Below are 14298 nucleotides of genomic sequence, written 5' to 3'. Positions count from 1 at the left end.
GACCAAGATTTGAACCGAGATAATGCTATCTCCAACAACAACACCTAAAATATAAGATTTATTCATCCTTTGGGTAGCGCTATAAGCAAAAGATTCAATATATATTCGGTATCTTCTCCAACAACCAGACCTAAAAGAGAATCATTTCTGCAAATGGGTTTCCAAAAGAGAGAATGTATATATACTCTGTTGGAGACTGATTTTAGGTCTCTTGCTATCTATTTTGAGTTTAGGTGTCCATATGAGTTTGGTTGGAGACCGTCTAATTAGTCACTGCCTTATCGAAGGTTGTCCATACCATAATGAAAAGAGTGAAAAAGGGTCCTCTGTCCAAATTTACTCCCACTCTCTTCCACCTAATAAAACGCCAAAAAGCATGATCCTAAAGGTCATCAGGCACCTACTCTGCCATTCCTGACAATCAGGCATCAGCATCGTTTAACGGTTTAAGCCTTTTATTAAGGTATACTTTCACATTGGGATCAGAATTAATTTATATTCATCTTATTGAAATAAGGAAAGACACTGCTCATGGTTGGATACACGTGTATAAGAACTGGGCTACCATATATAGTTGCATACTTACATGCATCTGTTGCATTTTTTTTTCTGGACTGCGATGCATCACGCTTACATGCACATACTGACATACCGATCCGTTAGCCATCTCAGCTCCGGGCACCATACTGCTGTACAACTTCAACGGTCATGCAGATGGGCCATCGAACGATTGGCTTTTCCTCAGGTTCCAGTGGAGACCCTCATGGATGCTTCGCAGGAAGTCGGTTGTCGAGTCCGCAAGGCACGCTGTGGGTACAGGCCAAGGGGAAATACTGCAGATGAGCGCATCACCTGGTCCTAGCTGAATCCTGCCCTTGCCATCAAAGGACGCCCAAGCCTGCCCCCTGCTATTGAATGGCACTTGCACGCGCAGAGTTACATATTCTGGTAGAATCAACGGCCTGAATGACAACGAGTGCGGACAGATTGGTGTGAAAAGGATCCCCGGTACCTGCATATACCAGCAAAACGTATCATTAGAATGGCAGCAAGAGTAACTTGCATTGATAAATCTAGAAAGAAATAATTATCAAGGTCAACCAGAAAGGGCATGTACTTTGAAACAGACATTGGGCCAGCTAGCAAATGAAAACACTAATTTTATGCCTGTTTCAGACAGGTGAATCTTAATCAAAAGGTTGGTTTCACTATCCACAGTTACATTTCATCAGATATCATGAGTTTCACTATCCACAGTTACATTTCATCAGATATCATGAGCTTTTGCTACACCGCACAACTCTTTAGGTAACATTAAGTAGCATAAGTTGCATTAAGTAGAAGACAGCGATTCCTTATAAATAAAATAAAATAATTAGGGTGATGTTTTTGGGTCCTTGTCCTTCAGCTCATTTGGGAGTTTCACACACCATGTGTAGAAAATGAATAGACTACACACTTTTGGAGAACCTTAACACTAAATTCTGCAATGCTAAACAAAATCTGCAGACCAAACCATATGCAGGGCACGGGTCTACCTGTGGATGAACCATTGATCCTCCAGCTGCCAATGAATATGCAGTGCTTCCAGATGTTGTTGATATTATTAGCCCATCTCCTTGTACGCGTGTAACATAAGAACTGTCACAGTAGCATTCTAGGTAGGTAAGGTAAGATGACATTCCACGGTCAATTGTCACTTCATTTAGTACTAGAATTGATTCCTCAGTCTCTTCTTGCTCCTTAGCTGCATCACGGATCACATGACACTGCAGACGGCTCCTCAATGTGATGCTAAATGGTTGTTTTAGCACATTGCCCAAACATTCACGGTATTGCTCGCTTGCTTAACATGAGCTAAGGACCAATATATTGCTATGGTGGGTGAGCATGGAGCAGAAAGCTCCTTTGAGTAAATAAAATTTCATAATTCTACAGATTATGTGCACCGGCACAAAAATTGTAAGCGCCCTGCCACCCTAGGTATAAATATAAATGGAACTGCCATATATACTGACATATAAGTGAACTTGAATTAGTTGAAAATTCTGTAAGAAATACTGTCTGTACAGAGAGATCTGACCTATATCAAGGTTCCACACTTGAGAGTATAGATTTATAGATTTAAATTACATTTATGTGTGTCAATGGCAGAAATCATATTCACTAATTATTTATAAGGGTCTAAAGATGATGCAAGAAATATGACACCAAGAAGGATAAGCCTTATTGATGTATTTATTAGCTGGAATGTTTTATATGAACTGGTAGGGAGGCTAAGAATAGCTAAATTCATCATTAGTTCCAAACTGAAAATGAAACTGTCAACTTGTGCCTGTTTGGTTTCCTCCAGATTGAGGAGCCATCAGCCAAAGCACTACAAATTACAGAAGACGGTGAACTGGTTACCAAAGTTGTCTGAAGTTGCTTCAAGGAACTCATGAATTGATACATGTGGTTCCCTGCGGATTCCCATGTCATATCCATCGACATTAGCCCTAACTACATGTTGATGGCTGGATGTGATACAGAATGTCAACCACATTGCCATGTTAATAACAGGTGTATGTTACCAATTTAAAACTTACACATCAAGCTCAAGTGCTCAACCAGTAGAAGGGATGGCAACAAGGCCAATTCCCTCTGCGCTTGTTCAAGTAGTGCATAGAAAAATTGTGAATGATAGTATACATGGCTAGCAGATCAGGTTCATGTGGGATGTCTACCTGTCTTCAATGTCCCATCCCAGTGTTTGAGATCAATGCTCCTCCCAGGAAGGGACTTCGTATCATCCCCACCTCCCCATACATACTGTACCAACATGGTTATCAAGCATTCAACACTGATAATTAAGGATACGGAATGGAGTCATGAATCCCAATGATCCAAGAGAGAACGCAACAACAGGGGGAACTGGCCCTTTGAATAATGATGCAGCCTGTTAAGAGATTTTAACCAGTTGCCTAGATTAATCAGATTATCATAATGAGACATAAATACTTATATTTACATGAGAATAACAGAATAGGGACACTTTGCAACTTTTATTACTCACTCGGTTCCAAATTGTAAGTTGTTTTCTAAGTACATAGCTTTTGCTATGCAACCTAGATATACGCTATGTCTAGATACATAACAAAAGCTGTGTACCTAGAAAAGCCAAAACGACTTATAATTTGAAACAGAGGGGGTATAATATTATAGACCAACTCTTGCCAACTGAATATGCTAACCACACGGAGATATAAAACAGGGTTCATTCTATTTCTTCTAATCAATACAACACTGTAATTCAAGAGTGCAGAGAAAAACTCATAAAATAAATTTCTATCGACATAGGAATTAGGAACACTTACAGGACATTCAATATTACATGGATTTTATTTTCCTTTGAGTATAAGAAAAAGAATGCCACTTTTTTTTCTCGAACACATAGAAGAGCTACATATCATTATATATTAAAGAGAAGATAAGGGTATAAAACCCTTACAACATCACACACACAGAATGCTACATTATTTCACTAAAATGTTGCAGTAACCAATGAGTTTACTGTGTTTAACTAACCACAAAATATCCATACTCACAGTAAACTGTCACATAACTCAAGGAGCATACCCACAAAACAGTTCCGTCACCGCCAAGAGTTACAATCAGATCAATTTTCGTATGTAATGTCTTTGCTTCCTGATCTGTCAAAATATATTTTAATTAGTTGGATGCCAAAAGGAAAGGTTTACAGGTGGGTAAAATAAGTACATAAAAAATATCTTAAACTATTGAAAAATAAGGATACCATGAAGAAAATAATAGCAAAAGAACTTTAACAGATATAATTCACCAATGGAAAAGAAACTGCTTGATAATAGATGACCGAATCAAGAATTATTAGCAAGTCAGCAACAATCCCAGCACATGGTAACAACTATTGAGTTGATATCTTCTTGGTAAAGGAAAAGGCCAAACTTGGTGAGTGATTGGAAAGAAAAATTCCTCAAGGTAATCTTATCCCATACCAATTTCAACGTGCTACTGTAAAGAAACCACCAGAGAGCCAACTGAATATGAGATGGCACCAAAATGTACCCAGAAAACTCCAAGGCAAGGTGTAGAAATTTGTATCTCAATTACTTTTTCATGCTTAGTCAGGTCCATAAGCAAAACAGATTGGATTATCATTCCTTATGTAATCACAAAATAAATCACAATATATTTATTTTTCACTCTCATAAGAACTGGCCATATACATTGTTTATATAGAAAATTATCGGTACTAAATGAACACACACTTGCTGGTGACATATGACTATATGTCACAAATCCGGAAGGAGCGAAACAAAAGGATTTGTAGTGTTAACTTTCGAAAGGAAATGAAACCTGATATGGGCCTCACATCAAAATGTATAAAAAGCCACTTACCATTATTACATGTCTGGATAAAGCTGAAGTAAGAATCTTCAGCCAGTAGTTCCTTTCTAACCCGTGGCTCTACGAATACATTCATATTATTGTGCTCTTTAAGCCATCTGCAGAAAATGCAGCAGAGGAGATACAAATATATCAACTATATACAGTTGCACATGACAATTAAACTTGCAGAGCATCGATTACAACAAAAATTGCAATATAATGAATAACTCCAGATAATTGATGTAAGTTAAGAACATTCAGACAAGGCATGAAAGGAGCATACCTAACCATTTCAGCGCAGAGAGCAAGCACAGAGTTGGAATTAGGTTTAGTAACAAAAAGAACTGTTTGCGGAGGGGATTCCCATTTTAGCAAAATCTGAAAAAGCACAATATTTGTTGAGATATAACAATGCAGCAGTAATTAGACTATCTCAATGATCATTCATAGTGGAAACAAATAGGACATTGTGTTCAAAATGAATTGCGCTGAACATAAAGGAGTACCTGCTTATTGCTGCGCTCCGCTGTTTTTATGTCACCTTTTTCGAAGGACACAAAATCACGCTTGTGCTGACCATTCTTATCCCCATCGCATCCCCATACAAGTCTAAAAGGTGCCTAGATAAACAAGAAAAAAATGTTTTAGTGTTCATGAAAAGTATTTGACTTAACTATGAACTCATTATTATTTCTTCTAATTGCACCAGAACTTGAAATAGTGCCCAGGTTAGCACTATTAGAAACCAAGTGTTATAGTCAACAACTATTACTCATGGCAGGGCTTGCTTCTCCAATTGATTGAGCTACTTTAAGCTTTGTGTGCACATCTATAAAGAGGAGGACAAAAACAATTCCAATCTAAATAGAGCAATGATGGGAAGGTTCAGGAGGTGGATCAATGATATGGAGGTCACTGAAATTCCTCTCCACGGTCGTAAATATACATGGACCAGCTCCTTCACTAATGCTTCCCCTACGCTAGTTAGGCTGGACAGAATCTTCTGCTCACTGGATTGGGAGGAGCAGTTCCCAGGTTGTCTCCTACAGAGTGGTGCTTCTATTGATTCAGACCACTGTCCCCTGATCCTTGGGCTGCAGGATATTATCGGCAGCAGGCAAAGATTTCATTTTGAAGCTTTCTGGCCCTCTCTAGATGGATTCATGGATGCTGTGAGGGATGCTTGGGAGAGTGTACAACCCAGTCATTGCCCTCTCCAAACCCTTGCCTCGAAACTTAAGACAACAGCCAGAGGATTACAGAGCTGGAGTCAGAGGAAGTGTGGACACATCAAATCTCAGTTGCTATTGGCAAAAGAAATCATCCACCAGTTTGAAATTGCACAAGAAAGCAGGCCTCTTCAACCCAATGAATTATGGCTGCGTAACAATCTCAAGAAACACTCTCTGGCTCTAGCATCCCTGCTGAGAACAATAGCCAGACTCAGGTCCAGGATAGGCTGGTTAAAGGAAGGGGATGCCAACACAAGACTTTTTCATCAGCATGCAAGATATAGGAAAAAGAAGAATTTCATTCCCAAACTGCATGAAGGAGATCAGGTCATCACAAAACATGAAGAGAAGGCAGCTGTTGTTCTGGATTTTTATGACAATCTCATTGGAACAGAATGCGCTAGGGAAAGAACTATCAACCTAGACTTCCTTGGCAGTCCAAGCTTTGAGCTAGAATCTTTGGATTTGCCTTTCTCAGAAGAAGTTTGGAACACCATAAAGGAACTGCCATCTGATAAGGCTCCTTGACCCTGATGGGTTCACTGGCAGATTCTACAAAAGCTGTTAGACAATTATCAAGAATGATGTGATGGCAGCAGCTCACTCTCTTTGGAGTAGAAATTTCAGAAATCTCTGGAAACTGAATTCTGCCTACATTACTCTGATTCCAAAAAAAGCCAAATGCTGTTGAAGTCAAGGACTATAGGCCCATTAGCTTGGTTCACAGTTTTGCCAAGCTAGTGACCAAAATCCTGGCTAATAGGCTTGCAGGCCGAATAGATGAGATGGTGTCCCCCAATCAGAGTGCTTTCATCAAAAAAAGGTCCATTCAAGATAATTTCATGGAAGGGCGGGCCTGGTGCAAGCGGTAGAGTCTTACCGCCTATGACCGGAAGGTCCCGGGTTCGAGTCGTGGTCTCCTCGCATTGCACAGGCGAGGGTAAGGCTTGCCACTAACACCCTTCCCCAGACCCCGCACAGAGCGGGAGCTCTCTGCACTGGGTACGCCCAAGATAATTTCATGATGGTCCAGCAGACTGTAAAATTCTTACACTCTCAAAAACAGCCCAGAATACTCCTGAAGTTAGACATCACCAAAGCTTTCGACTCAGTGTCCTGGGCTTTCCTATTGGAGGTTCTTAGAAAGTTGGGTTTTGGTTCTCGCTGGTGTGACTTAATTTGTGGTCTCTTAACAACATCATCCACCCAGGTCCTCCTCAATGGCATCCCAGGAGAAAGTATAAATCACAGAAGGGGACTGAGACAGGGAGACCCTCTATCCCCTATGCTCTTCATTCTGGTTATGAATGTCTTAAATTGGATGTTCACAAGGGCTTCTGAAGTTGGGCTGTTACAGCCCTTATCCAGGAGACCAATCCAACACAGAGTCTCTTTATATGCTGATGATGTAGCCCTTTTCCTCCAGCCCATTGCAGCAGACATTAATTTGTCATTACAGCTATTGCAATTATTTGGGGAAGCTTCAGGCCTCAAGACCAATGTCCAAAAAAGTAATGTGATGCCTATCCACTGTGCTGAGGAGGACTTGGCTCTCATTCAGAATTTGTTGCCTTGTGAAGTACTGGATTTTCCTTGCAAGTATTTGGGCCTACCATTGACCATCAAAAAGCTGACCAAGGAGCAGGTCCAACCCATCATTGACAGAGTTGCAGATCAGCTACCTGGATGGAAGGCAGATCTGATGACACGTGCTGGTAGAGTAATTCAAGTACAGTATGTTCTCACAGGAATCCTAATCTATGTGGCCATGGCAACTGATCTTCCACCTTGGGCTATCAAAGCAATAGATAAGATCAGAAGGGCATTCTTGTGGAAGGGCCGAAAAGAAGCAAAAGGTGGTCACTACCCCATTGCCTGGCCTAAAGTGTGCCGCTCCCGGGAACTGGGTGGTCTTGGGATAGCAGATCTAAAGTCTTTGGGTATTGCCTTAAAAGCAAGATGGCCGTGGCTTAAGCGGAGTGTGCCCAGCAAACCTTGGGCAAATCTGCCTATCCAAGTCAGTAAAGAGGTAGCTGGCCTCGTCTCTGTCACTGTGATAACAGAGGTGGGGAGTGGATCTAATACGCTTCTTTGGAAGGACAAATGGCTGGACGGTAAGGGAATTCAGGACATAGCACCTCTTGTCTTTGCACTGGTTCCTAAAAGAAGGCTAAGTAAGCGGACTGTGCTGGAGGCCCTAACTGAGGAGAAATGGATAGAAGACATACAAGGTGAAACATGTATGACAGCCTTGTTTCAGTACCTAGAGCTTTGGGACATATTGAATTCGGTGGAGTTGAATGATAATATTCCTGATAAGCATATCTGGAGGTTATCTTCTTCGGGACAATATACAGCAAAGAGCGCTTATGATACCCTATTTCAGGGAGCAATCTCCTTTGAACCTTTTGAGAGAATTTGGAAATCCTGGGCACCCCCCAAATGCAGATTTTTCATGTGGCTTGTTGCTCACAACAGATGTTGGACAGCGGACAGATTGGCAAGGAGGGGACTCCATCATCCAGAACAGTGTCTTCTATGTGATCAGCAGGAGGAAAATATGCATCATCTTCTTGTGGGCTGTGTATTCTCAAGAGATTTTTTGTTCTCCCTCCTGTCACATTTTGGCGTTGCATCACTTGCTCCACAACCTTCCGACCATTCCTTTGATGAATGGTGGAGAAAAGTTGATAATGCTGCTAGTGGGGATTTGAGGAAGGGTCTGAATTCCCTAGTCATTCTGGGAGCCTGGAGCATTTGGCGGCATAGAAATGATTGCGTTTTCAATGGTGCAACCCCAAATGTTAATATGGTTCTGGCTTTGGCAAGGGAAGAGGCCCATTGGTGGAGCCTGGCAGGAGCTAAAGGGATCTCCCTTCTCACTGCCAGAGGAGCGGCCTAATGGGCTGCTGTAGCTGTTGGGTCGTCCTTTTGTTTTAACCGGTGATTTAGTTTTCATGTACTATTGGGTGTGTGTGTGGGTTTGGGTCTATGTATGACTCTCTCTTCTTCTATTAATACAATGATACGCAGCTCTCCTGCGTGTTCGAGAAAAAAGAAGTTGAAGTTGGTCTTGCAACATGCAGAAAATAAATTTGGTTGCAACCTTAATGATGTGTAGCCAATGTGCAATTTCATTGTTGTCTAATTGGACAATATATCCAAGAAGTTCAAAAAAATCATTCAAGTCAAGTCATTACAAGGGACGTAGTTGATCCTTAATATGTTTATTAAGATGCCTAGTTTTCAGTCATACAAAAACCATGGCAGTTTCTCGTAAGCGTCATCCCACTAGGTCAGAATAGGCAGTGTTTGTCGGGGAAGCCGGCAATTCTCGCCCCAACGAACCTAGGAAGACACAGTCAAGAACAATGATGAACACTCTGAATGTTAAAAAAAATGATGAACACTGAATTTTTGGTGCTGTCAACTGGCAGCGTCTTCTGTGTATTGCTCTGTTATTTGAAGACTGGTTACAGGAGCTAGAGATCGATTAAACTAGAAAGGCGGGCACGAACACCACCACAGTCATACCATCCCACGACGGACACTGACACTGCACGACATGCACAACTCTCGCACGAACACAGCATGCGTTGAGTGTGTAACAATCGTGCATGATCTCCCACAAACGAGTCATGCTCAATCCAAACTAACTTGCAATCTACAGTAACTTCCAACTGAAACAAGAATAGGAAAAGCCAACTGAAACAAGAATAGGAAAAGCCAGCGAGCTCTTAGATGTAATCAAACAGTGTTTTCCTAAACAGTAAACAGTAAATGGCCAATTAAATGGGCTAAACGACTGATTAAACAGAAATGGCATACTGCAATGTAGCGTTTACATGGTGTTTAAATGGGCTAAATGACTATTAGGCGAACAGTGAGAATAGGTGTCTCTTGAACATATGGATTGTATGTCATTATCAATTAGTCAGCAGGTATAAGTTGTGCGATCCCCTATACAATTCGACAAAATAACAATACTAAAAAGAAGAAAATAGAAGACAAATACTGGAACAAATATTATCCCACACATCAGCACAAAAGATAGGCAGATCCCCTGCGTGTTTGAGGGGGAAAAAAAGCAGATAAGCATAACAACACCATAACATAGCTTATATGTAGTTTTCTACGTTCTTTTTTATTTGTTTCCTTTCAACTTCGTAGGCAATAACCGGTAACTTGAGGCAGTTCAGCAGCATTAAATGAGGAATTATAGGAAATGAGTTGATTGCATCAATGAATCATGCTACACAAAAATAATAATCATTTAGTTATGTCATATGCACTTTTTGTCTTGAACCAGCAGGAGAGCTGCCTGTCATTATATTAAGAAGAGAAGATCAAATACAAGAAAAATAGCCCAGCAGGGTTGAACATCCCCAGAAGCACACACGCTCCAAAGAAAAGAAGCAAAAAGGAAAAAGAAAAAGGAACACTTAAATGTCATATGCACTGAAGCTGACAATAAATGTAAGGAAACTCTTGCCCTAAGGATACCTTTCTTCCAATAATCTTTTCATCTTGTTTTCGTTTAGGTCCAGGACATTCATCCTGGAGTATTTGATGTGAACAGATCCCATGGTTTCCACAACAACTTGTTTGATCAATGGGGGCAATCTCCAATGCCAATTGACTAGTCGGTTGCTCTAACTTGTCGTTCCCAAAGTTACTGCAGCCTGCACATGTTATAGTTTGAGTTTAAGGTATCCTTACCCTTGTCAAGATTTACATATATTGCAGGAGAATGAAATCAGTTTGTTAAAAAAGTTGAATACGGCAGGAGGACTGTGTATCATTGCATTAAGGAAAGGAATGTTTACAAGTGAAATCAGTCAGTTAACTGCTGCCTCAGATTCCTAATGTATCTCCACAAATGTGGTCATGTATTTGATGTAGAAAGTTTGCCTGCATGGATCACTAAACTATTTGTATTTTATATAAACTTATCTTTGACAAGTTAAATAAACACCATGCACTGAAGGTATAACTTTTGGTACAAACGACTGTTTGTAAGTTCTATTTTTAGCATACAAGGTTACTATGTTGTGGGATCAAAACTCAAGTGATCTGGTTATATATAAAAGAGAACATGTGAAATGCTTGTGTTTTTGAAGGAGCCTCACCTAATGTTAATGCTCTCGTGCAAGAAATTAGGGATGAGGCAAATTTGTGGTGTATGGCTGGGGCTAAAGGTCTTAGGCATATTTGGCCGTAATGTGGTGTGGAGCTTAGGTAGCTAGTTGAAGTTTCTTGTCTTCCTGGCTAATCACTTATGTAAACTCATGCCCTAATGGGCTTGTTTTGTGTTTTGACTCTTCTTAGACTCCTTTTCTTCTTCTTAATATAATGATACGCAGCTCTCCTGCGTGTTCGAGAGAAAAAAAAACTGTAGGAAAACATATCTATACTTCTTTCTGGTTGACAGAAACTAATAAATAGTTGACTCCTTTCTAGGACCACATGATGCAAAATGAATCTAGGGAGAAAAATTCTGGACTCAGTACTAGATTACAACAATAACTGCAATGCTAATAGCTATGATCGAATTCCAGGACCAAGATTGAATGCTTGGCACGGATTAAGAAAAGTTAGTTTCAGCAACCTACACAAACAATGAAACAAGACAAGCAAGCCGGCAAGAGAGTATAAAACACATGGTAATAGAATATGAAGGCATATGTCTGTAGCCCAAATTTATTCAATAAAAATGATGCTCATTGTATTTTCTAGTACTGGATATTAGAAAGTGTAAAATCACTATTCCACTGTCTTAACACTGTGATAAAGACTTAAATGTGACGGGAGTACTGAAAAGCATAAGCATGGCATCCTACTTTTTTCAAACATGTTGACTAGTAAGAGTTCACAGTCATCATAAAGTAATCATGTGTGGTGTACTTGGGATTGTCCTTTTTCTTCTTCTTCTTTAATATAATGATACATAGTTCTCCGAGAAAAAAAAATCACAAACAAATCATTGCACAACATTTTGTGCCTTCCCATGTGTACTTCTATTGTGTTTTCTAAAGAAAAAAGAGACAGCGGAGGATGAATCGCATTCGATAACTACTGCTAAGGAATAGTAGTGCACAAGCTCTAGTCCTGTAAAACAGACCTTTGATTACATTATGACGTTTGTGTTCGTTGGATGCCATCTCTAATTCATACTTGCGCTTCCATTCAGCTGCCTCTGCTTGAGCAGCAGCTTTCCCTTCTGCAACTCGTCGCAGCGTTTTTGCAACAGCTTCCATTGCAAATGTTAAGTCATATTAAACACGTGAGTATAGTAACATATATACACATATTAGGCAATCGAGTATGCAATATTACTTCTCAAAGCTTCAGAGAACTCCCCAAGGTGTGCATCAGTTGATCTGATAGGAGTTTGAGGAATAAATGTATAGGCCGCCCTCTCTGACTCCACCAAACTAACTGTGGTTATGTCTCCATTTTCAGTTTGATTTGAGGTAGCCACATTAAAGTTTATTCTCTCATCACAAACCTGCAATATAAGAAATGCCATTAAGGGTTTAATGAGATATACAGATAATACAGGGATGACAGACTTCATGAGCTAATGAAAGTCAACATACTATTATATAAAAAGAAAGAGCAGTACAAGTCCAGTAGTTACTGGTAGAGGCACATCAACCGATAACTCCCAATATCACAGCATCAGAGCATCACACATTCTTCTCCCAAATCCCCAATGAACACTAGTTAACACGCAAACATTTCCCTTATTTCTACCATCAAGGTTTAGTGGTTTGTTGAACCGTGTCTAAAATACTTCTCCAAAAAGTAAAGTTTTTTTTAAGAAGTCAGTTTCTCTGTTTTAAACCTAGCCATCCACCACCGTTGCAGGCCAGGGCCCCTGGCTACATTGGGACAGCAGCATACCATGACACTTCAGAATGGTGCATTGCCCAAGCCGCCAACTGAACCTCAATTCCCACAAAAAAAAATCACCGGGCTGAAGCTACGGCTCCTTTCCACCGTGACACAAAGGGGTTAAAGAAAACCACCGCAATTCCGCTCTCCATTACAACCTGGAGAGCATGAATCACCTTTTACTAACAAGACCGATCTGAACGAAACGCATGCAGCCAGAATTTTTCGGGGGATCCAATCGCACGAACCCAGGAATCGAACGCGAAACGAATTCTAAGGGAATCTCGCAGCGGTGCGTACCTTATCCGCGGCGGTGAGCTCGTTGGCGGACATCGTCGCGCCGTTAGCCCGTTATCATCAAATCTTCCTTCTCCTACCGGAACCCGGAAAGGAGCGAAAAGAGGAAGCACTACCGCCCTGTTCGCCTGTTCGGAGCTGATCGGTTATTAACGGGGCCACGTGGCGTTATTAAGCCTGGCTGTGACGGCTGGAGACGGTGACAGGTGGGGTCCAGTTTTCCAAGAATGCAGCGGACGACGCGACTCCACTCGACACGTGTCTGCGTCGGTGGATCCGGGTGCTGGCTCCATCGTGCACGGACTACAACTTCACAGGTAGGTCCATCTTCCATTTATCACCGTTGCTAAAAATGTTTTTCAGACAACCTTAAGAGCATGACAACTCGAGGAGACTCTGTGTTCTAATGGCTAGTAATCAAGAATTTGGTAAGAAAAATACATTCCATCAGCTTGTCTAAATATAGTCATCATCTATTACAAATTTCTCGCTAGTCAAACTGTCAAAGGGACGACAAGCAGCGTGTTCGCTGGTCGGTGCTGGTGCTGGTGCTGATTTTTTATGAGAGAAAAACACCGTTAGCTGGTTGAATAAGCCTGGCTGAAACCAACAATCAAATATAGTGAAGATTTACTCTTTAGGGCACGTTTGGATCGCGTATGGGAATTTCACATGAGTAGGAATCACACGAAAGAAATGGAGTCATGCTGTTTGGAACGAAGTAACGTAACCTTCCATTTCATAGAAAAGGTATCCATACACACAAAATACAGGAACAAAAATAACACTCCGACCCAAAGGGAACGGAGGGAACGCATCTGCACTCGCTCTCTCGACTCTCCTGCCACTGCCTTTCTCCTTCCCGCCGTGGCCTAATCCCTAGCCACGAGAGCACGCGGACACGCTCGCCGCCCTCTAGCTCGGACAGATGACGAATCTACGACTTCAAAGTGCATCTGGGGGACAAAAACCAACTCCACCCCTTCCGTCTACAGCACCAGAACAAGGTCTTGGCGTTCCCCAATCTAGAGGGGATGGCGCAGATCTCACAAGAAAAAGGTAATCAATTTGATAACTGAGTAACCCCTTGCTAGAATTTCTTCCGTGCCTTTTGTTATAGACTGGTTGGGATCTCATTCATAGGTAGAGTCCTAGATTAGATATGAAAATACTAATTTATTTTATTTTCCTCTAATTCAAGATTGCATCTGCTAGTTTGGTAATTCCAATGCATGGTTAAACTCCTGAAGTTTGTTTATCATATAAGACATTGCCTTTCCTCCTTTGCATTTTTTTAGTCGGTGGCATTATCTTTCCCAATATTATTTTGAAACTGATAATTTGTGTATCAGATGAAGCTTTATCTTATTGGACTTTTAAAACAACATGATTTACCAGGATTTCGGACAAACAAAGCATGGAGCAAGGAAGCCTGGGCTAGTATGGTTGATCAGTTCGATTC

General features: G+C 41.0%; 1 protein-coding gene across 1 annotated transcript; it reads right to left on the bottom strand.

Annotated features, from left to right (window-relative positions):
* Positions 1-470: 470 nt before the first annotated feature.
* LOC136512003 (putative NAD kinase 3) lies at positions 471-12973 on the bottom strand. The gene is made up of 11 exons (XM_066506013.1): positions 12840-12973; positions 11979-12150; positions 11764-11892; positions 10146-10324; positions 4917-5030; positions 4694-4788; positions 4420-4526; positions 3619-3692; positions 2860-2938; positions 1539-1846; positions 471-1012 (listed from the first exon to the last, which is right to left on the bottom strand). Exons 1-11 carry the CDS (start codon positions 12870-12872, stop codon positions 707-709), a joined length of 1596 nt encoding a protein of 531 aa, XP_066362110.1. The 5' UTR covers positions 12873-12973; the 3' UTR covers positions 471-706.
* Between the last annotated feature and the right edge of the window lie 1325 nt (positions 12974-14298).

This window comes from Miscanthus floridulus, chromosome 16 (genome assembly GCF_019320115.1).
Source record: "Miscanthus floridulus cultivar M001 chromosome 16, ASM1932011v1, whole genome shotgun sequence".
Taxonomy (NCBI): Eukaryota; Viridiplantae; Streptophyta; class Magnoliopsida; order Poales; family Poaceae; genus Miscanthus; species Miscanthus floridulus.
Note: the sequence above shows the minus strand (reverse complement) of the source record. Positions and strands in the feature narration are given on the sequence as shown.